Source organism: Trichomycterus rosablanca, unplaced genomic scaffold (assembly GCF_030014385.1).
Source record: "Trichomycterus rosablanca isolate fTriRos1 unplaced genomic scaffold, fTriRos1.hap1 scaffold_176, whole genome shotgun sequence".
Classification (NCBI taxonomy): Eukaryota; Metazoa; Chordata; class Actinopteri; order Siluriformes; family Trichomycteridae; genus Trichomycterus; species Trichomycterus rosablanca.
In genome coordinates this window covers 76935-102705 of record NW_026947004.1, presented here as the reverse complement: position 1 = coordinate 102705, position 25771 = coordinate 76935, and the positions used below count along the sequence as shown (strand labels likewise).

General features: G+C 44.1%; 1 protein-coding gene and 1 long non-coding RNA gene across 2 annotated transcripts; both read right to left on the bottom strand.

Annotated features, from left to right (window-relative positions):
- Positions 1 to 11149: 11149 nt before the first annotated feature.
- Positions 11150 to 13376, bottom strand: LOC134305982 (uncharacterized). The gene is made up of 4 exons (XR_010008876.1): positions 12881 to 13376; positions 12464 to 12534; positions 11778 to 11908; positions 11150 to 11466 (listed from the first exon to the last, which is right to left on the bottom strand). It is a non-coding gene; the product is annotated as an uncharacterized LOC134305982 (long non-coding RNA).
- Positions 13377 to 17743: 4367 nt separating this feature from the next.
- LOC134305981 (vesicle-fusing ATPase-like) lies at positions 17744 to 21532 on the bottom strand. Its single transcript, XM_062990250.1, has 7 exons — positions 21435 to 21532; positions 20735 to 20801; positions 20572 to 20651; positions 20367 to 20501; positions 20104 to 20217; positions 19918 to 19973; positions 17744 to 18988 (listed from the first exon to the last, which is right to left on the bottom strand). Exons 1-7 carry the CDS (start codon positions 21498 to 21500, stop codon positions 18967 to 18969), a joined length of 540 nt encoding a protein of 179 aa, XP_062846320.1. The 5' UTR covers positions 21501 to 21532; the 3' UTR covers positions 17744 to 18966.
- Positions 21533 to 25771: the final 4239 nt, after the last annotated feature.

Below are 25771 nucleotides of genomic sequence, written 5' to 3'. Positions count from 1 at the left end.
ATACCTCGTGCCGGATGTGACGGGTCTGGAGTGATCTGCACCAAGAATGACAAGAAATCACTACACACAAGTCCATTGTTATTTATCTATCTATTACCAGTTATCACTTTTAGATCATTTCATTCTGTGTCTGTGTGGTTTGTTCAAATCGTACGTTAAATCGTACATTAGTGAGTCATTCGATAGACAAGTTTTGGCGGTCGACAGTCGTGTTCCAAGAATGGGTTTTAGTGTTTTAGCGATCGAGAAAAACTGTAATTGGTGTACGTTAAAAAAAAGTTTGACGTCATCACAACACATTGTCTTAGAGTGTACTAGATTTGTTGGTCTTCGATATAAACATATGGATTTACAGGTTTTAACTATCGATTCAAATAAAATGACAATAAAAGCAGTATAAACAAAACAAGGTCTGTAGGTTGTGAGGACAATACTATGTGTCTATAAGAAATAGTTTCACAACATTCCATCTATATATTAAAAGATTCGAATGGATTTATTGTAATAAGTGCAGAGTAAATGCTTCCCACGTTTTTCTGTTAGTTTGATGAGGCTGAAGTTGGCATGGCCAAAATGCACCACTAGGGGTCTGTCTCTGCACGTGCCTGACACTCCTTCCATCTACATGTGAAAAAAAAAAGAGAAAAGTTAAATCGAGACAACCCTACTTTATTTACGTAGTGCTTCTTACAGTGGACCGTTGTCTCGAAGCATCTTCACGAAATCCATGACCGACAGACGCTCCCTGAAAATCACACCCAGAAACATCGAGAGGGAAACAGGGTGAAAGGCCTTCAGAGTGAAACGTGAAAGGACTCGCTCGAGACGTGGACGGGTGCTGCGTCTCGGCACGCGGAGCCTCCCGGGGCGATCCGTCGACGTCCGGACCTTCGGTACGGCCGGGGACCCTAAGAAACCTCTTTGGGAATCCGGGACACTTTTGTAATTTTGGACCTAACCAAGGTCTTTCTACTCACTTGCAGCCAGAAGGTCCTGGACAGTGCCATATGGTGCGTCTCGGCACACCGAGCCTCCTGTAGGGATCTGGCGAGGTCTGTGCCTTCGGTTCGGCCTGGGACCCCGAAAAACCACTTCTGGAATCCGGGACACTTTCGTGCGTTGGGACCTAACCATGGTCTTTATCGTCGCTCTGACCTGAGAGAGCCGGGACTTTGCCATATGGTGCGTCTCGGCACGCCGAGCCTCCTGTAGGGATCTGGCTCGGCCTGGGCCTTGGGCTCGGCCTGGGTCCCTAAAAAACCTCTTTGGGAATCCGGGACACTTTTGTAATTTTGGACCTAACCAAGGTCTTTCTACTCACTCGCAGCCAGAAGGTCCTGGACAGTGCCATATGGTGCGTCTCGGCACACCGAGCCTCCTGTAGGGATCTGGCTACGTCTGGGCCTTCGGTTCGGCCTGGGACCCTAAAAAACCTCTTTGGGAATCCAAGACACTTTGGTAATTTTGGCCCTAACCGTGGTCTTTCTCATCACTCGCAGCCAGAAGGACCCGGACAGTGCCGTATGGTGCGTCTCGGCACGCCGAGCCTCCTGTGGGGATCTGGCGAGGCCTGGGCCTTCGGTTCGGCCTGGGACCCTAAGAAACCTCTTTGGGAATCCGGGACACTTTTGTAATTTCGGCCCTAACCGTGGTCTTTATCGTCACTCTGACCCGAGAGAGCCGGGACTTTGCCGTATGGTGCGTCTCGGCACGCCGAGCCTCCTGTGGGGATCTGGCGAGCTCTGGGCCTTCGGTTCGGCCTGGGACCCTAAGAAACCTCTTTGGGAATCCGAGACACTTTGGTAATTTTGGCCCTAACCGTGGTCTTTCTCGTCACTCGCAGCCAGAAGGTCCCGGACCGTGACCGTGACGGTCTTTCGGGCGAGGACCGTCGGTACAGACCGTGAGATCACCGGTACGACGGGGGTCTTCCGGCTTCGTTTTGGCATGACCTAGGGGACGTATCACTAAAGTGTCCAGGATTCCCAAAGTGGTTTCTCTACATCCAAAGGCACCCAGGACCTACAGACCTCACCGGACTCCGCCACGGCGAAGCCCTGGCCGAGACGCACCTTTTGACCGAAGCGTTTGACCCTAGGGGCGACCCGTCTCTATGTGGTTAGGGACTATATCATCGAAGCGTCCCAGATCGCAGGAGTGGTTTTTCCACATCCAAAGGCGCCCACGAGGTCAGAACCTCTCTGGACTCCGCCACGGCCGAAGCCCTGGCCGAGACGCACCTTTTGACCGGAGCGTTCGACCCTGGGCGCGAGCCTGGACCATGGGTCTGTGATGCGCCCGACAGCATGAACAGAAGAACTGTATCGTCGGCATACTCGACCAGGAGGGTGGCGTGGATCTGCAGTCATCGGTACATAGGATGAAGAGAAGTGGAGAGAGGACACGGCCCCGAGGAGAGCCAGTAGACGTGTGTCGAAGGTCGGAATGGACATTATCGACCAGCGCTCTCTGTGATGTACGGGTTGGAAGATTGGGTGGACGTGTCGTCTCTCACAGAAAAGTACAGGAAGGTCAGCTAGACACCGGACCCCAGACACCACCCTCTGGGGTGTTCTGGGGCACCGGGGAGACGCCGGGTCGGCACAGAGTCCGTTCTGGAGCTCCGGAGGGTTGCAATTCCCAAAGTGGCATCAGAGTACAAAAGCGTCCCCTTCAAACCCCGGGACGCTCACGGGTTAGTGTTTGGATATTACAAAAGTGGCCTCAGATTGCAAAAGTGTACCCAAAGGAAAAAAAGGGTTGGCTCACGGCTTAGTTTCGCCATCCGAAGCGAGGTAGGGTCGTGGTACCAAAGTGGCATCAGAGTACAAAAGCGTCCCAGGAGGGCTCACGGGTTAGTGTTTAGCTAGTACAAAAGTGGCATCATATTACCAAAGTGGCATATTGGTACCAAAGTGGCATATCACGACCGGATCCGACGTCCGGGACACGTTCCCCTGGTCTCTCTGAGGCCGGGAACCTCTCTAGCACAGGTCCCCGGACCGAGGGAATGTTGGGAACGACCAAAGTGTCCTTAGATTTGCCACGTGTCGTCTGACCCTAACCCTCTAATTTCGGGGTTCACGACCCCAGGGTAGGGGTCGGGTCTGGGCGTCTCTCGGTGGTTAGGGACTATGTCATCTAAGCGTCCCAGATCGCAGAAGTGGCCGAGACGCTCGCTCTGGCAAAGTACGAGGACCGACGTATCGAAGGGTTTGGCTCGAGGTCTTCTTCCCACTCGTTAAACAGAGAGACAGTCCTCTGGCAAAGTACGAGGACCGACATATCAAAGAGTTGGGCTCGAGGTCTTTTTCCCCACTCGTTACACAAAGAGACAGTGCACAGGCAAAGTACGAGGACTGACATATCAAAAAGTTTGGCTGGAGATCCAACGTGTGGGGGGGGGTTCCCCCCCCCCAACCCCCCCGAGTCGGGGGGGTCCCCCCCCCTACCCCCCGTCCAGGGTCGCTCTGAAGGCCGTTTGTCCTGGACATAAACGGGCTGGTTAGTAATTTATATCACCGAAGTGTCTCCTATTACGAAATCGCACCTTCTTCCACCCGAACACTAGGCACATCTTCTGCCAGAGTATGAGTCTGACACCTCACGGCCTCGGAAGGGCCGCCGGGCCGGATCTCCCGTACGGGTCCGAGACCCGGCGTGGGTCGCCCCCCGGGCCTGACGCGCCGCATATCCGAAGCCCGGCCCCCCGGGTGGGCGGGAACAGGAAGTAGACTCGGGAAGGTCCTAGGGACGCGGGACCCGGACGGGAGCGCTCGACTCGCCGTACGTAGTCGCCCTGGACGCTTTCGTTCCTGGGCTTAAACGGGCCGGTTAGTGATTTATATCACCGAAGTGTCACCTGGGACCACTCCTTTCTGGGGCCCTGGCTCCCGGACCGAAGGGCCCACGGTCACGGGGCTCCGATATGTCGCCCACACGGCGGCCCGGTCCGTCGTACTCGGATCCCGCGGGCCTGCGACCTCGCTTGGCGAAATTCCGTCTCTTTCCACCCGAACACTAGGCACAGAGTCTGCCAGAGTATAAGTCTAACACCCGAGTGCCTGGACGAAGCCTCAGAGCGCACCGACGCCCGGGTCGCCCGTACGGGTCCGAGACTCGGCGTGGGTCGCCCCCCGGGCCTGACGCGCCACATATCCGAAGCCCGGCCCCCCGGGTGGGCGGGAACAGGAAGTAGACTCGGGAAGGTCCTAGGGACGCGGGACCCGGACGGGAGCGCTCGACTCTGGGTCCCGAGTAGCCCTGAAGGCTTTTTCGTTCCTGGGCTTAAACGGGCCGGTTAGTAATTTATATCACCGAAGTGTCACCTGGGACCACTCCTTTCTGGGGCCCTCGCTCCCGGACCGAAGGGCCCACGGTCACGGGGCTCCGATATGTCGCCCCCACGGCGGCCCGGTCCGTCATACTCGGATCCCGCGGGCCCGCGACCTCGCTTGGCGAAATTACGTCTCTTTCCACCCGAACACTAGGCACAGAGTCTGCCAGAGTATGAGTCTAACACCCGAGTGCCTGGACGAAGCCTCAGAGCGCACCGACGCCCGGGTCGCCCGTACGGGTCCGAGACCCGGCGTGGGTCGCCCCACGGGCCTGACGCGCCGCATATCCGAAGCCCGGCCCCCCGGGTGGGCGGGAACGGGAAGTAGACTCGGGAAGGTCCTAGGGACGCGGGACCCGGACGGGAGCGCTCGACTCGCCGTACGTAGTCGCCCTGGACGCTTTCGTTCCTGGGCTTAAACGGGCCGGTTAGTGATTTATATCACCGAAGTGTCACCTGGGACCACTCCTTTCTGGGGCCCTGGCTCCCGGACCGAAGGGCCCACGGTCACGGGGCTCCGATATGTCGCCCCCACGGCGGCCCGGTCCGTCGTACTCGGATCCCGCGGGCCTGCGACCTCGCTTGGCGAAATTCCGTCTCTTTCCACCCGAACGCTAGGCACAGAATCTGCCAGAGTATGAGTCTAACACCCGAGTGCCTGGACGAAGCCTCAGAGCGCACCGACGCCCGGGTCGCCCGTACGGGTCCGAGACCCGGCGTGGGTCGCCCCCCGGGCCTGACGCGCCGCGTATCCGAAGCCCGGCCCCCCGGGTGGGCGGGAACGGGAAGTAGACTCGGGAAGGTCCTAGGGACGCGGGACCCGGACGGGAGCGCTCGACTCTGGGTCCCGAGTGGCCCTGAAGGCTTTTTCGTTCTGGACATAAACTGGCCGGTTAGTAAAATATATCACCGAAGCGTCACCAGCGACGACTCCGTAAAGTCACGTTCTCCCCCGGCACACGGCGTGGCTCTGGAGGCTTCTCGCACCCTTCGAGCGTACGGTCGTGCGCAGAGACACGGAGGCAGATGCAACAGTTTGTACGAGAGTCCGACGTGTGGGGGGGGGTCCCCCCCCCCCCAACCCCTCTGATTCGGGGGGGGGCCCCCCCCGAACCCCCCGCCACCCGAGCCTCCGCCTAGGCTCGTACGCCCGGGAGGCCGTATCTCGGAGGCCTCTCGACCCACGGTCTCGGGGCTCCGATATGTCGCTCGGGAGGCGCCCCCGTACGCCCTCTCCGAGTCCGGAGTCCCCGCGACCTCCGCTTCCCTCGCGGGACCCCTGGACGTGATCCTCGGGCCCGGGCCTATTCGCGTGCGCCCGGGAGGCCGTATCTCGGAGGCCTCTCGACCCACGGTCGCGGGGCTCCGACATGTCGCTCGGGACGCGCCCCCGTACGCCCTCTCCGATTCCCGAATCCACGAGACCTGAGGTTCTCTCGCGGGACCCCCGGACGTGGTCCTCGGGCCCGTGCCTATCCGCGTACGCCCGGGAGGCCGTATCTCGGAGGCCGTACGACCCACGGCCGCGGGTCTCCGGTATGTCGTTCGGGACGCGCCCCCCTACGCCCTCTCCGATTCCCGAGTCCCCGCGACCTCCGCCTCCCTCGCGGGACCCCCGGACGTGCTTTTCGGGCCTAGGCCTACTCGCGTACGCCCCGGGGGCCGTATCTCGGAGGCCTCTCGACCCACGGACGCGGGGCTCGGATATGTCGCTCGGGTCGCGCCCCCGTACGACCCCTCCGATTTCGGTGGCGATACGACGACCTTTCGAAAACTGCCTTTTTTCACACTTTTCGACATACAGTCCTATGGCAAAAAGTCCTGGTTTTCAGCTCTCTCACACACACACACACACACACTGCTCTGGCTGAGTGAAAGGTAAGACATATCCAACGGTTCATCTGGGAAAGCCCGAGTGGGGGGGGGGGGGTACCCCCCTCGCCCCTAAAGACGACACCCACCCCCCCCATCCCGCCCCCCCCCCCCCCCCCAACGAAGAAGCCTTCTCTGAGCGATCTCTCCACACGGGGTGCTCGTACCGGGCCCGTACTCGGTGGGGGCGCCCCCCCGGCCGCGCCCGGCCGCCCCCCCGAAGCCCCGCCCCCCCAGTGGGCGGGAACCGGAAGTAGACTCGGGGAGGTCCTAGAGACGCGGGACCGCCGCGGTCCGCCCCCCCCGCCCGCCCACGCCCCCCCGGACGGGCCTGGGGACGATCGGGCGAGTCTCGGGGAACGCGTCGCAGAAAGTCCTCGGGGGTCGCGGGGGGGGCCCCCCCCCGCCCCCCCCGACCCACCCACCGGGTCCCGGGGCCGTGGGACGACTCTTGCCGAAAATATTACCGGGTGGGCACGGGGACCCTTCGGCGCTCTGGCCACGCCCCCACGGACCCACCCACCGGGTCCCGGGGCCGTGGGACGACTCTTGCCGAAAATATTACCGGGTGGGCACGGGGACCCTTCGGCGCTCTGGCCACGCCCCCCCGGACCCACCCACCGGGTCCCGGGGCCGTCGGCCATGTGTCGAGGAAAATATGACCGAATGGGCACGGGGACGTTTCGGTACCCTGGCCACCGTCGAGTCGATTTCGTGGTGTGACTTAAGTTGGCATTGGCCCGAGACCGCGAAATTCTGCCCCCCGTCATGCAGTACAGGCCAACTTGGTCGGGGCCCGTTCGCTATACTAATGCATGGGAAAGTTAGGTTCGGCAAAAACGATCTTGGCCTATCCCACTTCGTGTCTCCGCCAATGGGAAAAAAGCCACATTGGTTAAACATCCCCTAACCCTAACCCTAACCCTAACCCTAACCCTAACCCTAACCCTAACCCTAACCCTAAAATGTCAGATGATGTTACAAAATACCCTTGACCACAACTCTATAGTGTTGTTTAGGTGATATACACACACCTGCAGTCCTACTTATACTCACTGAAACTTTGGATTTTCAAAAAAAATTAAAAGCGCCTACATTTTTGGTTTTTTTATCATCATTTAAGCATGGTAAAATAAAATCATGCTAATTGGCTGTGTTTTATGATACTTTAAAGGGTTTTCTAGAACACTGAAGTACAATTTTTGGGTTATCTTTTAAACTTTATGAATGAGAAGCCTTAGAAACTAGGCATGTCTTTCAGGCGAAAAATGCACAAAAATAGGCTGGACTGCCAAGGGCTTAAACAAAACAAACTAGTACGACACAAAAAACACTCATTCAAACAAAATTATTCATGTCATTACACAAAATGGACACCTGAGTGCGCCATTGCCCTTAAAATTCACTGATATTCATATGCATCTCAGTGCGTGCACGCGCAGCTCTAATTAACATTTACATTTTATTCACTAGTATTCACTAGTACTGTTTGCATACAATAATCGAAATCTTCATCACATATTGTAATAAGTCAACAACCATTCACAGCACTCATTCAGAAAACCCTCACACATATTACATGTTTATCCATTCACTTCGTACATGTTATTATCATATATAGTACACACATAGAAATACATCATCTACTATTATTGCTGAGTTACTATTATTATTTATGGATTTATTTTAGGGCTTTTCTTCAAATCTTTCATGGATTTACATATATTGTTGTAAAGTGATCGCCGGCAGGGGGCAACCCCCCTGCCAGGGGGCGCACAGTCGAGCAGTAGACAGCAGAGCCGAGATTCGAACCCGGTAGGTTCACATCTCACAGCTCCACTGCGCTAACGGTGGAAAAACCCGCTCAGCTATCTGTGCGCCCCAACCGACTCCTTTTATTTCACTATATTATAGTCATCTTTACAAAAAATACCTTCTTATTTACGATGCACACTCAACCCACTCACACAATAGAATCAAGCAAATCATTCATTACACAAACATGACAAATAGATCAACAACTAATATTAATGAAACATAGAAACTGATAAAAAGCATCAGCAATCAGTGCTCAGTACATTCTTCATCAATCTCATCCCTGAACACGCTGGGCAGCACTGCCACCATATCATTTTAGAAAACTTTAGATTCATAAAAATTCATAACCCGGGGTTACTCGCACTTTCCTCATGTAAACACGGGGGGTCCTTTACTCCAGGATCCAGTAGATACAGACGCACTAAGTATTCGAACACATCTTAGTTGGGAACGAGTCATTAAACTTAGATTCATCATTTCCCGATGGATTTATTCGCAAACCTTTCCGTTTTTATCACTCAGTCAATTCGGGGAGAGTGGGGACGGTTACCACAAGGGGCAGCTGCAACATTATTACTCACAATATTAATAAAAGGCTTGTTACAACATTAGTTAGAACATTATGGATGGAATGTTATAGATTATGGATTCATAGAAAATACCTGAAACACACACACACACACACACACACACACACACACACACACACACACACACACACACACACACACACACACACACACACACACACACACACACACACACACACACACACAGTTTAGTAAGCTAAAATCATTTGTGCTTTAAATGTACTGTATATCATTTTATTGCTAGTAGTATTTTTACAGCCACATTAATCAGTGAAATCTGGAGTGAAATCCAGATGTGGATTTTATTAAAATCTTCTCTTTTATTATTTCAACAGCAGACAGAATATCCCTCCACATACAGGTAGTGACCATTATCTTCAAAAATTTACAAATGTCAAATAAAACAGTCGAACATTTAATACATCTTCTGCAACCTACTTTTCTCCATCTTATGCAGATGCTTTCATTAAGATCTTATGTGATGCTCCCCACATTACAAATATCGAAGCCACGTGGTCAGGCTCTGTCCATGATCACTGAAAATAAAACAATGCAACAACTTCGTTTCCTTGTCCTTATTCTTTAGTGACAACATTTATATTTATACACCCTTAGCACCGACACCAATCTTAAATTCAAGCAACTGAATTTATAGCCTTGTCTATTTTATATGCTCCACCTGAGGATCACACTTTGCAGTTTGTTTCTCCAGATGGACCTTGTATAGTCCATCTTATTTACACCCAACTTCAAAAAAAGAGACAAAAATAGCATGTTATGATCAAACATAGCTTAATGTCTTCTAAATATTTCAGATATTTGGTAAGACATTTTTACTGTTCTAAGTTGAGCTTTGGAGGTGGATGGTGCCTCATTTCATTCGGAACTACCCATCACATTCTGTTAGAGCACAGTCACACACATTATCATGGTAGATCAAATGAAATGCCATGCTCTATGTTCAACATATACTGTACCTCTGTAGGCCTCCCAGTATCATCCCACTCTGAGGCAGCGGAGATTTTTTTTTTTTTTTTTTTTTTTTTTTTTGGTATTAAAGAACATTATTTATATTTATTAGGATCTATAGGAACATTTACATCACTAACAACTGCAGGAGGCTCAAAACCACTCCACCAATCACTGGAGAGATGCCAATAAAAAGGGTTCAGACTGCACCAATGCAGTTCTTAATATTCCACAGTTTATGCACTACAGACTAATAATTTACATCTAATAAATATGCCTTGAACATAGACAGTTTTTGTGTTTCATTTTTATCTGCTGCCATGTGCATCTGATTACACTTGGATTACACCTACATTGAGTAAATTTAAAAAAAAAACGTTTAAAATCGAGACAAATATTACAACTGACATATTAAACAATTTTACCCTATCCTTCTGCTAAATGTTTAATTATGGTTACGTTGTTTTTATTCATTTAAACTCATTAACTTTTTTTGCCATTTGCGAGCTCCTTTTTCTTACGGACGCTGCTGTATTACTTTCACGTCTAAAACATTTTCAGGATCTGCACACGCAAACATTAAAAATAACACTTCTATTGGTGTCAAATATGACGGACTACTTTTCGCAACTCCATTGAGAATGCCTGTTTATAGTTAACCGTGAACGCGCTTCTGCTGGGTTCAATCTACTCAGACTTGAGTAATCGAACCCTGATCCGCTTTTGTGGATCCGAAAACTCTGGCTATGACATGGTGAGATAAGTCAACTCGCAGTTCAGGTTGAAGTTTGAAGTTTGTTAAACCCGCTTTCTGGAATATCCACCTGAGCTAATAATCATGGTATTTAAAAGTAAACTTGTTTCATTGCCCTTTTCTACAGCTGGTGAAAATGTACTTCTACATTAAAAACACTACATGGGAGTACATGAAAACACAAAGCAAAACTATACTAATTACTAACCTAACTGTGCAAATTGCATATTTTTAAAATAACAATAGAAAGACAAATACAAATATAAAACTCTACATCAGCAACATTTGGAACAGAATGGAAATGGTACAAACACATGCTTTGTTGGGTCAACTTCATTCAAATCAAGCAAAGGCTATTTCTTCACTATTTTTCAACCTGTAACAGAGTGAATGGCTTCTGATGTTACTGTGGGAATTACAAAGCATTTTCTTTTTATTTTAAGTAGTTTTTACTTTTAGGCTTATTGTGTGCACAGGTTATATCAGCGTTACAACAGATCTAACACGTCGTTGTTTGAGTAGCACAGTGGGCTGAGTGCAGCACATGTAGTTCTCTCAGGTTCTAGGCCCTATGTTAAAATCCAGCTTAGGGTGAAACTAAAGTTACACTTTTTTCGAGATTTTCTCACTGACCCAACTACACCCGCCCACCCCCACATTTTATTATAATGAATACTGTAAGCCTGCAGTGAAATAAACTCAAATACACACCAACACACATAGAAACACAAAGCACTAAATGTATTAGCTGATACAAACACACACACACACACACACACACACACACACACACACACACACACACACACACACACGTGGAGTGTTTTATTAATAGCAACACTGTACATTTACATTAGCAGAAGGAGTTTAGGAATCACTCCCCATGGGGATGTGTGATAGTTAAACATTACACAGCTGTAAATGAAGGGTGTGACTGTTTCAGGTGTATGCTATAGGGTGTATGATTACTCCACTATAGGACTATGGGACACTCCAGCCCGTTCGTAGATGTCTGGGAGGAAGGAATCGTACTCCGTGTTCCACACAATGGATCTCACATACGCCTCCTTATCCAGTGGCTCTGGGTACCGAAATGCCATTCCTTTACTGTACAGAAACTCCACCACCTAAACAAACACACACACACTTTTTTTTTTTTGGGAACACATACCCTGTTAGCACTGATTGTGGGTGGACAGTTAGGAACACAAGGTGTATTTATCTTTCTTTAGTCAATCAGTAGACACTTTATATTTGTGGTTGGAGCGCTAGTTCCACTCACAGCACTGATAACAATGTGTTTAATTACATTTCCACAGCATGTATCTGTATGATGTACAAACTTTACCAAACTGTTGCAAAAAACTTGGAAGCAATGGGTGTGACCTAAACACCTGAACTCAATAATTAGAAGGGGTGTCAACATAATTTTACTCACATTGTGTGTATAAACACAAATCTTATCCTCACAGCCATCTGTAAAGAAACCGCCCTAATGTTGGAAAGAGGAGGGTAGAGACGACCCTGATTCTGATTCAGTTCCTCATCCGTCAACTGCTCTGCTAAGATCTGATACACATACACATATACAAACAGTGAGACAGAGAGAGAGAGAGAGAGAGAGAGAGAGAGAGAGAGAGAGAGAGAGAGAGAGAGAGAGAGAGAGAGAGAGAAGGTGAGTGACCTTATAACCATCAGCATCATATTAAAAACCATCATGATACTGTGATAAATTTAGCCACATACACTAACAAGTACCTTAGAAAACCATTATCACTTAATACAGTCCACCGTTGCATTAAGAAATACAACCTAAATTATTACACAACAAGAAAGCTATACATTTTTCTATTCTGCTGTTTAAAGTCAACATAAAGATCTTAATCTGAGTCTTTATAAGTTTATAGGTGGCTGCTGCTGCTGCTACATGGTTGGATGATTTAATACTTACATTAATAAGCAAAAAATCCTAATAACATGGGCAGCATGAGTGTTGCCTAACACATGCATGTGCACGCGCACACACACACACACACACACACACACACACACACACACACACACACACACACACACACACACACAACACACAAACACACAAACACACACACAAACAATGTTTACCTTTGCAGCCTCGAGGAACACCGTATCACTGATGTGTCTAACACCACTCAGAATTACTGCCAGAGCCACACCTAACACACACACACACACACACACACACACACACACACACACACACACACACACATTTCTATTAGTCGAGGTAAAAAACATAATAGACTGTACAGTGAAAGAGTACAAAATAAAAATATATTTACACTAAATAAAGATGATAATCATTATTATTGTTTTTGTAGATGAAGTTTGTCCTCTGGATGTAAATAAATTCAGTTATTACTTGTACAGCTTCTAAACGCTGGCAGGACCCAAGATCAGAGGTACCCCAAATAACACTCAGAGAATTCATGGCCCAAAACCACAACTCATTCATTTTTCCAAATTATTGGAAAAATAAAATAGGAAAACACAAATCCACACCTGGGAATATGTAAGCATTGTTCCCCTGTCCCAGAATCACCATCCTGCCATCATCCAGAGTTACAGCAGCAAACGGACTCCCACTGGCAAACAAACACCGACCCTAACACACACACACACACACACACACACACACACACACACACACACACACACACACACACACACACACACACACACACACACACTCAGAAAAGCACATTCATTAGCCATTTGATGAGCTACACCTACTGTTACAATACATTTTATATTTCATGTTTATAATTTTGTGATTCTTTATTTAATATCCTTTATGAACAATCAAATTTACTCTATGATCAGTTAGGCCTGAATTCTCTTACATTTTGACCAACAACAGGCTCCACTTAACCTTGAATTAGAGACAGTCTGCTCCTTGTTATTCTTAGCACATCCAAGACAGTCGTATATATCAAAAATATTCTATCTTAAAACACATTTGTATTATCCTGTTCTGTTCAGTCACTAAACAACTACCATGACACAATCTTAGGTACAGTATATAATATATATATATACAATGTATCACAAAAGTGAGTACACCCCTCACATTTCTGCAAATATTTCATTATATCTTTTCATGGGACAACACTATAGACATGAAACTTGGATATAACTTAGAGTAGTCAGTGTACAGCTTGTATAGCAGTGTAGATTTACTGTCTTCTGAAAATAACTCAACACACAGCCATTAATGTCTAAATAGCTGCAACATAAGTGAGTACACCCCACAGTGAACATGTCCAAATTGTGCCCAAATGTGTCGTTGTCCCTCCCTGGTGTCATGTGTCAAGGTCCCAGGTGTAAATGGGGAGCAGGGCTGTTAAATTTGGTGTTTTGGGTACAATTCTCTCATACTGGCCACTGGATATTCAACATGGCACCTCATGGCAAAGAACTCTCTGAGGATGTGAGAAATAGAATTGTTGCTCTCCACAAAGATGGCCTGGGCTATAAGAAGATTGCTAACACCCTGAAACTGAGCTACAGCATGGTGGCCAAGGTCATACAGCGGTTTTCCAGGACAGGTTCCACTCGGAACAGGCTTCGCCAGGGTCGACCGAAGAAGTCGAGTCCACGTGTTCGGCGTCATATCCAGAGGTTGGCTTTAAAAAATAGACACATGAGTGCTGCCAGCATTGCTGCAGAGGTTGAAGACGTGGGAGGTCAGCCTGTCAGTGCTCAGACCATACGCCGCACACTGCATCGACTCGGTCTGCATGGTCGTCATCCCAGAAGGAAGCTGACGCACAAGAAAGCCCGCAAACAGTTTGCTGAAGACAAGCAGTCCAAGAACATGGATTACTGGAATGCCCTGTGGTCTGACGAGACCAAGATCAACTTGTTTGGCTCAGATGGTGTCCAGCATGTGTGGCGGCGCCCTGGTGAGAAGTACCGAGACAACTGTATCTTGCCTACAGTCGAGCATGGTGGTGGTAGCATCATGGTCTTGGGCTGCATGAGTGTTGCTGGCACTGGGGAGCTGCAGTTCATTGAGGGAAACATGAATTCCAACATGTACTGTGACATTCTGAAACAGAGCATGATCCCCTCCCTTCGAAAACTGGGCCTCATGGCAGTTTTCCAACAGGATAACGACCTCAAACACAACCTCTTATGTACTCACGAGTAATCTAACGCGTTACTATTTCCAATCCAGTAATCAGATTAAAGTTACTTATCCAAGTTACTGTGTGTTACTATTTTTGTCATTTTCCTTAGTGAAAAGATATTTTTGCTTTCTTCTTGGCAGGGGCGGAGCCCCCAACACAATTGTCAACCACCAACACAATTACAGAAGTACAGTAGAACTATTTAGTAGTATTCGTGGCGCGCTACGAGTAAAAGCGCCAGCTTCTCTGCGCATTCCAGTGTTGCCAGATTGGGCGAATATCCGCTATTAAAAGTAAAGTCAATTTTCAATGCTGATTTAGCGTAATAGTGTTGGTCAGTCTGTATCATATTCTTGAAAGAAAATTAAAATTTGTTTTCCATGCATTCACACTGGCATGTTCTGGGATTCAGTTAAGTCTCATCAGTACACACAAGTTGGCAGCCAAATGATAAAGTATTGCAAAGGAATATCTTTGAAATATTCCGCATTATATAACTAATAAAGTAACTTGTAATCTAACTTAGTTACTTTTAAAATCAAGTAATCCATAAAGTAACTAAGTTACTTTTTAAAGGAGTAATCAGTAATCAGATTACTTTTTCAAGGTAACTAAGCCATCACTGGCTACCATAATGAGCGGTGCCGACAAACTTAAACTTCTAAATGAAGCTCAGAGACATCAGTTCAGTTCTGATGCTTGGTTCGGGGCGTACAAGAATGTAAGAGCCAGTGATAGCTCAGTGGTTAAGGTACTGGACTAGTAAACAGAAGGTTGCCGGTTCAAGCCCCGCCACCACCAAGTTGCTACTGTTGGGTCCCTGAGCAAGGCCCTTAACCCTCAATTGCTCATCATGTTCAGCTCATTGTGTAAGTCGCTTTGGATAAAAGCGTCTGCTAAATGCTGTAAATGTAAATGTAAGATGGAGGTGGTTTGTTAGGGGTGCATATCATCCAATACTCTTCTTTAACTGGGGTCCTGGTCAGCCAGTAAATTATACTGGAAATATCAAAGAGTGCGGTGTGATAGATCCCAGTGGCTTATGGTATAATCGACCCTGTGCAGACACATATCCCTTTCTGTGCAATAATGGTAAGTGGGTTTGTTATGATGTAATAGTTACTTTTTAAAAATTGCTTTTAATTTCATTTTTATAATTTAATTAATTGAATAATCCTTACTTTTAAAATATCTCTCATATTAAATCATTTAGATTATTATGAACTATTAGTATAAGTAAAAATATTATTTTAACTTGGTGGTAAATCAGAACGAATAGCTCACTTGACTGTGGATAGTGATATATTTTAAAGAATAGTATGTTAGACTTGTTTTTTAAACTACATTTGAACATGGTAACGATTTTGTATTTAAAGTTGTGTGTTTTTACAGAGACAGGCAATACCGACCTGACTTACTTTTACTTCTCCAACATTTCAAGCTGGACTGTAGCATCAACTTACTGCACAAATTTTCACACCTGCCTGGCCCGCACTTTAGATCGAGCCAAAATCTCAGTTGTAAGTGCAATGGTCTCTGGATACACGTGGCTAGGCCTGTATAAGTTAGTGAGCTGGAGTTGGTTAGATATCACCAACAAGGCCGACATTTCCTGGAAGCCTGGACAGCCTGATCATTTGCTCTCCAGTGAGGAATGTGCTTATTTATCTAATTTCCAGGCTGCTGATGCTCAGTGCTCAGACATCAAACCTTTCTACTGTCAGGAAGGTGAGTTAAAATTGTTTTCAGTCTCATTTGGAGTATGGTAATGGTAATTAATTTTATAATATCAGTTTCATTGATAACTGTTTCTGTGTGTGTTTAATCAGTCACAAAGGACCGTGTCCTGAGGTTAAAGGTTCAGTCGAATGAGGACATGAACGATCCTGCAGTACAGGATGGAATCTTGCAGAAGGTGGGTTTCTTTACAAGGTTCTGCTGGTACAGTTCCTCCTTTTTAAAGCAGCAGGTCTCCGTCAGGGTCTGATCCACAGGCTGAGGTGTAAACATTGTCTACTGCTGCTGGATTTACTTTCTCTACCAGTTATAAACTAATCCCAGCATATCAGTTTCTTCATCCTGCATTATATAGTAATAAAGCATCTTCTGTTCCTCAGATCCAGCAGAAAATGATGGAGCAGGGGATTGCTAACAAATTAAAACTTAAATGGAGGAAGCAACCGGACGGAAATGTGTTTCACAAGATTGTGTAAAAGTAAACAAGGGAAAATCTCACAATAAAACATCTCATTTTTTAATTGCTAGCTATGACATGCTGACTAGCAGAATTAATCGAGCTACAAAGCTACACTACAACTATTACACTATACCTAACCCTAGATTACTCAAAAACATCCTGTTAAAATGGTTCTGGAGGTTCTGAATAGATAGTTCTGATTTTATAGATGTAATATATGTATAAGTAAAAATAACATTAGAATGATCATAAACACTCCAAGGTATATATCCAGACCCAGACATTAGCCTTTCCAAACTGTGTGTGTGTGTGTGTGTGTGTGTGTGTGTGTGTGTGTGTGTGTAAACTAAAAATAGAGATTCACTGTCATAATTAATGTAAACATTAGTAATAAGATGTATTTAATGCTTTAATGGTGATGGGACATATTTAACAACTTATATTTTATGTATTTCAAATATTTATAGTAATTAGTTATGTGTACTTAAAGATTAAACTATATACAGTTCTGTACATTTAAGAGTTGTGCCTTAAAATATTATTATAAATAAAATAAGATGAAACAAGAATTTATTCTCTTTTTTTAAATTTAAATACTGAACAAAGTTCAGACAAAACAAAAATGAAAATGTTGGTAATAATTCAGCTGCTCATGTTTGGAGTCCGGTATGTGTACGATCCCAAGATCAATACAAACATGAAGCACCAAGAACTCACGACTGGTTTCTACAGAAGAAGCTGAAAGCTTCTCATATGGTAACTTTGGGAAATTAAAGATAGTTTGCCAAAAGCAATAGGCCAGGACTGAATGACTGAACTACTGCATAAAGCAAATGAATGTCACTGTTGAGTCTTAAAGCTACCACCAACTAAACATGTTTTTATTTATTCATTTTATTTATTTTAGGTGTCTGTACACTTTGTCTTGAGTGTAAAATGAGGTCATTTGCACTTAAGTAGATTTATCTCTGTGTTGTATTATTTAAGTAAAATCAGATTCATTTGCATTTACTGTGCTTGTAAATGAACAGCTTTTCATGTTCAAGTCAAATCAGTTTTCATGTGTGTTTTATTGCAGTATTACATCATTTTGACATATATATGACATCATTCATGTTGATGACATCACAACACCAATCACAGTAATACACAGGCAAAATCACTTAACATTATTCAGTTAGCAATAAATATTATCCATACACAATGCAAAATCCAACACACTCACACATGAATGCAAAAAAACCGATAACGATGTTACTAATTAACAAGTGAGAATAAAATTGAGATGTTGAATCCAGATTATAAATAAAACAGCACTGTGAATGTGTGACCGACCACAGAATGAATTTAAACCAAGAACTAAAAGTACCGGAGCAGTTTTACAAGGTAAATGTAATAACATTCAAGTTTAATTTAATATTAATATATATTTGAGTATAATATAATGTTTTAGGTTGCACATGGAGTGGAGCGATGCTGCTTCTCACGGTGAGCTAAAGGGCTGTGTCACAAACCACATGCTATTTACTGTGTGTATGATGTAATGATCTCACCACTTGGGAGAACTTATTCTGCCACTCTTTAAATGACAGGAAGGTATTTGGGACATAGCAGCTCTGCAGCCTGATACAGTTTAGAAATAGAACGCCCTTTAATGTTCCTTACACTTAAATAAATGAGTTCAACACATTTCTTTGTATTAATCTATTCTTTTATAATTTTTCTTGCTCTCTGATTGGCTATTTCTAATTGTGGGACTGTAATCAGTGGTTGTGCACTGTAATCCCTAATAACATTAAACATAATAAAAGATCTGAACCTGAAAGACTAGAGGAAACAAGTGGCCAAGTCTAGACTCTACTTTACATTGGTCTCTGGAAAATCTGCACCCTGGGTCTTACACACTGAACACTGAAGCATGAATCAGACAGAATCAGATCAAATCAGACTGATACTAAATACAGTTAGCTACACGTTACACAGCTGCATCATAAACACTACATACGCTAATATAAACACACAGCTTATACAGAGTGAACCGTGATGAATTCATGATAGAATTTAAATTCATTCGTACAGCTTTATAATCTCATTTATGTTATATATTTTTTATTCACATGAACAGCATAAAAAGCACAAGATTTGAAACACACATGGCTAACAGCGCTAATTAACATGCCCACACTCTGTGTGTGTGTGTGTGTGTGTGTGTGTGAGCTGACCGATTTGATTGTTTGTCGGTCGATAGTGATGTGTTGTTATTTGTAGAAGCCACGTTCTCTACAGAAAGACAGAGAAAGAAAATCATCATGGTCACACTGTGTGTTGTTCCATGAGGAGGATGGTTAGAAAAGCACAAAAATCAGATTTCTGCAGTAATCACAGTCACCAAGCTTCCAAATCTACAATTAAACTGCACATAATCATGCTAACGAACCATCAGAGGAGCACAAATACACTCAGATTCCATACACCAGTGAATTATCTGATTCTCAGCACATGAATAAAACACAAAGCTAAACAACCACACACAACTATTATTTTTATTTACAAATGAATTCATGGTTGAAATATTTACTAATAACTACATTAATTTCGGTGATTCTCTTACCAGCAGGTGTGATGAGATAGGCTACACTCGGATATGATTGTTCTCATCCAGCCTAATTATTAGATTAAAATGAAACAAAACAAAAAATAATGGGGGGAGGGACGTGAATTTATCTGAAGAATTTATTTTAGAATAAAAATTTGCACTTTCTGGTCACTTTATTAGGAACAGCTGTACACTCATATAATGATGGTGTGTAAAAATCTACAGACTCAGATCAGGAGGTTCAGATCTGAAGGCAGTTTGTGGTTGTTGGTACCAGTGAGCAGTTTTTATTTTAGAATGAAAATTTGGTATGGTGATAGATATCATTCCAGTCATGCACTACTGATACTAAGTGGAAAAGTACCTAAAGTGTTTGGAGTTTTTAAAATTTCATAGCTATTTTTTTCTGACACTTACTTTTTCTGTTACATTAAACTATAAATTTTATTATACATTTTTTATTAATCTTATTAACTTTTTGAATTAAAAATAATAAAAACATAAAAACATTCAGGTGGAAAATGAACAAAATAAGCCTGAAAATGAGGATAAAAGAACTCAAATCCTGTAAGGTTTTAGTAAATGAGTTGATGTTAAGTGTTGAGATACTTACGCCCCCTCGTCTCGCAGCAGAGAGAGAAATTTACTGACGCGATACTCCTGATCCATCTGTACAAATAAATACAATAATGAACCTGATAACGACTTATCCCGATCAATACATCAAATCACAGCTAAAACATTCACACGTCAGCAGCTACAATAATCACATTCATACTCAATCCAGATAATAACGAACCTGCAGTGACATCTCAATCAGCATCAGCAGCTTCTTAATTCCAATCCAAACACTTTTCCCCTTCACCTGCTGAGCGATGGTGGCTCGTTCTGCATCAGTAAAACTACCTAATAACTACACACACACACACACACAAACATACATATATATATATATATATACAGTATATATATATGTATATATATATATATATATACAGTATATATGATATATATATATATGTGTGTGTGTGTGTGTGTGTGTGTGTAAATGTAGTGTTGCACCTCCAGCGCCTCCACCAAGTGATCTCCACTACTGATGTTGGGGATGTGAATGGTGGTGCTAAAAGCATCCAGCATCTCCATCTCCTGCAGGACATCCTTACGACTCGTAGTACCGATAATCAACAACTTACGCCCCTACACACACACAAATAACACACACAAGTACATTATATGAGTGTGTATATGGAAGGTGTCTGATACAGACATGAGGTGGAGCTTTCTTCAGTAGAACCAGCAGTGCTTGTAGAACCAGATTAGAGAACCGAGGACCAATAGGAACGTAATCTGTGAATCATCATATCAATATTTAATAACACACTGTAACAAGCAACATTATTATTATTCTGTTCTGTATAAATGTGCCTCACCCAGCAAACGTTCAATATCATCCACCACCACACAGCTCAACTGAGATTTATACGCATCATCAAATATCTAAACACACAGAAGAACATATAATAATAATAATAATAATACTGATAATAATAATAATAATAATGATAATGATAATAATAATAATAATAACAATAGTACTAATGATAATAGTAATAATAATATTAATAACAATAATAATTGCTCCAAGGATGTGTGGAGAGAGAGATTATTTTAAATCCTTCCACAGTTTCACCTCCAATGAACCCAAATGATGTCAGGTAGCCAATCAGATGCTCCTACAGCCCTGATACTGTTTTCTGGGGGCACAGTTAACTTATAGTCCATTGGACTACTTGCACTCAAGGCTGTGACGTATTTCCGTTTTCAAATAGTGCTGCTTGATCGTTTCCGGTTGTATTGTTTACATTCATCGGCATACGCAAAACCTTCGCGAAATTAAAATGAGTGTCCGGCGTAAAGTTTTGAAATCGGAACATTTCCAGAAACAGCTTAAGAAATATTCAGAGCACTGTTGTGTTCCTCTTTGCTCGGCGTCGGCGAAGTTTAATGGAAGTTTAAGTTTTCATAGCTTCCCAACTCAGAGTGAACTCAGGAGGCAGTGGCTAATAAACATCCGTCGGGACAACTTTACTATTTCGCCTCATACGAAGGTCTGTAGCAGACATTTCTTACCAGACCACATGGTTGAACCAAAAGTTCCAGAAGGTCGGAGAAGATTGACGAAGGGTGCAGTACCATTGCTTTTTGAATGGAACGGCTACAGCACTCCGGCTCCACAGCTAAGTGTGTGGGAGAGGAGAGAAAGACCGGCTGACCCAACCCCCCTGGAAGATCCATCAACTGATCCTACAATGGATCATGATTATTGTTCTGCTCCTGAGCCATCATCGCTAGACATGTCTTGCGCTGAAAATGAAGATCTGTCCCGTGAAGTGGAGGAGCTGAGAAATCAACTGCATGAACTACGTGTCCAGCTAACATTTGGGCTGCAACGTTTCGCCGGCTCCGACGAGGACATCCGATTTTACACCAGGTAACGTGTAGTGAACACAGCTATAGATTAAATGCACTGCCACTTTAATAACCAGTTTGCTGTTCAAAAGGTTAATATATTAAATTTGCCAACAGATTCCCAAGCTATGACCACTTAATGGCGTTTTGGTGGCTGATTGAGCCATCCATCCACAAAATGGTTCGCGTCTCAAGAGCCAAAGCTGCAGCTACGAAGAACGAAGAGGTGACCCATTCATGAATGTCAGGGGTAGGATAATTTTTATGAACTAAATCACAGGTCATCAGTTCCAGGCTTATGGGTCAGTGGAGTCAGTGCCCAGCACAACTACTGATTTTCTTGCTGTAACACACCTACTTGAAGTAGGTCATATTTTTATTTCACAGTATCACACTTGAAGTTGTGTATCTGAGCAGGGAAATCAGCAGCTGTTCTAGACACTACCACCCCACCCCAACTGATGACTCCTGCTATACAGTTTATGTTATAGTAATATTTGGAATAAATGACCAGATGTTATAAATGTTGTCTTATTTACAATGTGTTAAACAGCCTTACCTTATAGTTGTGGTGTCTGACACTAGAGGTCAGTGCAGTCTCAGATTGCTTGAGGCTTAAAAGTATTATAATGCTTTAGTGAGGTTGTTTGTACATGTCATAATTGTACATTTTTTACATTTTACTTCACAGAGGCAGGTGCTGCAGCCAGTTGATGAATTTTTCCTCTTCCTTGTGTACCTCTCTGTTGGGCTTACAGAGAGAGACTTGGGACACCGTTTTAACATCCATCCTTCCACAGTGAGCCGAATTATTTCCACATGGACAAACTTTCTCTACACGCTTCTTGGATCTGTGTGCATTTGGTTGTCACCAGAGGAAGTGAAAAACAACCTCCCTTCAGAGTTCCGAGACTTTCCTGATACTCAGGTAATCTTGGACTGCACTGAGCTCAGGTGTCAGACACCATCATCACCACTCCTACAAAGTGAGATGTACTCCACATACAAGTCTCACTGCACCATGAAGGGCCTGGTTGGTATAGCCCCACATGGTGCAGTGACATTTGTCTCCTCACTTTATGCTGGGTCAGTGAGTGACAAAGAGATATTCAAACAGTCAGGATTGGCCAAGTTGCTCACAAAAGAAATGGCAGTGATGGTTGACAAGGGCTTCCTAATTACTGATTGTGTTAAGTGCAAAGTCTACTGCCCACCATTTCTGTCAAAGCAAAATCAGATGCCTGCATACCAGGTTAATGAAACACAATCCATAGCTCGACTTAGAGTACATGTAGAACGTGTAATTAGGAGAATTAAACAAAACAAGTTCTTTGATGGAGTAATTTCCCTTTCCCATACAGTAAACATTAACCAGTTATTTACAGTGGCATGCCTGTTGTCAAACTACCAAAACAAAGCACTAGTTAAGACATGGGTTAAATAAAGCGGTAGTTCCAGTCCTAGAGACCCCATGCCCTCTGTAGTTTATACTGTTGTATTTCTCAACACTTTAAATTCAGCTCCTGATTTAATTAAGCAAACATGTAAATAATTTGCATTACACACAAGTTCTTTACATAAAAACACAAACACTGTTTCATTAAGTAAACATATGATTTATTTTTGTTTGTTTGTCTTATTAGGATTTTAACATCATGTTTTACACTTTGGTTACATTTATGACAGGTATGGAGGACGAAAAATGACAAGTGTAAATAAATAAATTCACAAATAAATAATGCAATAAATAAATAAATAAATACATTTTCCATCATGAAAAAGGACACATTTAAATAAATGTCCTGAATCTATTTCTATATTTCCATACATCAGACTTTATTTGGGCTGTTTCTGTATTTCTATATTTATTTATTTATTTCTGTGATGATCTTAAATCATTTGCAATGACTCGTAAAAAATCGCCATCAGTAACACAGGACTGCTTAAAATGAATGAACATCGACAACTTGTTGCTTGTTCCCTGGAACGCAGCCGCTGTAGGACCAACAGGCATTAGTAGTAGAGTGGAAACAATTGCAACTCGCTAACCAATCCTGCTGTAGAGTGAGGATAGGACCGCCTACCTTATTAACATACAGACACAGAAATACATAAATGCAGAAATGTGGAAATACAGAAATAAATAAATAAATATAGAAATACAGAAACAGCCCAAATAAAGTCTGATGTATGGAAATATAGAAATAGATTCAAGACATTTATTTAAATATGTCCTTTTTCATGATGAAAATGTATTTATTAATGTATTTATTGCATTATTTATTTGTGCATTTATTTATTTATACTTATGTCTTTTTTTGCCCTCCGTAGACAGTAACGGTAGTTACTCATTACACAAAGTTAATCAGTTCACAAGTTTATATCAAACACAGTCACAGACAATTTTGTATCTTCAATTTACCTCACTTGCATGTCTTTGAACTGTGGGAGGAAACCGGAGCACCCGGAGGAAACCTACACAGACACAGGGAGAACATGCAAATTCCACACAGAAAGGACCTGGACCGCCCCACCTGGGGATCGAACCCAGGACCTTGCTGTGAGGCGACAGTGCTACCCACTTAGCCACCATGCCTATAATTTAATAAGTGAATATTTACATTTACTAATTTCTGTCCACAAATGATGTATTTATTAAACTGTATAAGAGCATAGTTTGGACACACCAGGTTCTGTAAATATTTTGTATACTCTTTGTACAATAAAACATTAATTCTAATCAAATTCTGTTTCCATTCTTTTATGTTAACACTTCAGTGACAGATATTTTGTCATGTATGTGTAGACGTAAAAAAAAAAAGTCTTCTCACGAATTTGTCTTTGTACATCTGCATCCATGTAAATCCGCTCCACAAAGAAATCCTCCTGAGCCCACACCACAAAATCACACCAGTTCAACCCGCTGATTAGTAACTGACCTTGAATCTGCCAGTAATACGCATGTGTCTTCTTTAGTTTTGAAGATCCGTACTCCTTATACAGACACTTACAGTCAATATAGTTCTTTACATTAGGGCATTTAATCTCCACCAAGCCAAACTGGGGGTATACAGTTGGGTCAAATACGACACCATCAGGGGATGCGCCAAGCCAGGGGGCATCTGGGTGAATGATGAGGCCACATGGTGTGTAGTTAACGTTGAGCATCCTGCAATATTCAGATGCTGCCCCGAACTCCATCTCTACACCTCTCTTCATTTCTGCCGTCTGTCTGGTACCTCTGATGATGCGCTCAGCAAGAGACTCTGCAGAGCTTTGCCCTCTGACATGGCATACCTCACGAAAACGTGAGGCTGTTACTCTAGGCTTGCGGAGCAGATGCCAGTCAGCACAAGAACTCTGCTCCCGAGTGGACACCTCAATTTTGTGAGCCATATCAAGTGACACCTCCAAAGATTTCATGTGAAAAAGCTCATGTTCAGTGCACACAAAAGCACAGGTGGGTGCATCAAGGTGGTGGTCTTTCAGAGGCAGAAGTGGGGTTGATGGAACATCAGGATGCAGCGTGATGTGTCGTGATGGTAAAACAGGCTGCTGATATGACAGAACACTGCCCTCCTGCACCATACCAAATGCACACTGCACAGCTGGTTTGTTGAGTTCCATGCCCATGGTGGTCACCAGTGGTTTGTCTTCAAGGCTGAATTTTTCATAAGCCTCTGCCACTCTAAACATGCATGGATCTGGTAAAGGGCCCACCATTCCCCTGTAGAGTCCACTCCTACAAATTTAAGTACAGACAATACCCCAAACTATAAGCATTCAGGTTAATAATAAATTAAAGCTAATTATTAACTATTTATAGCTCTATAAACTATTTAACTATAAAACTATATATAACTATAAAAAGTTATACATTTTAGGTGTGGTAGAGCAGGTAAATTGTACAACTGCAGGTCTAATGAGCAGATTTGTAAAGTAATGAATCACCTTACCTAACTCCGCCTTGACACGTTCGATTTGGCACAGGTTTTGTG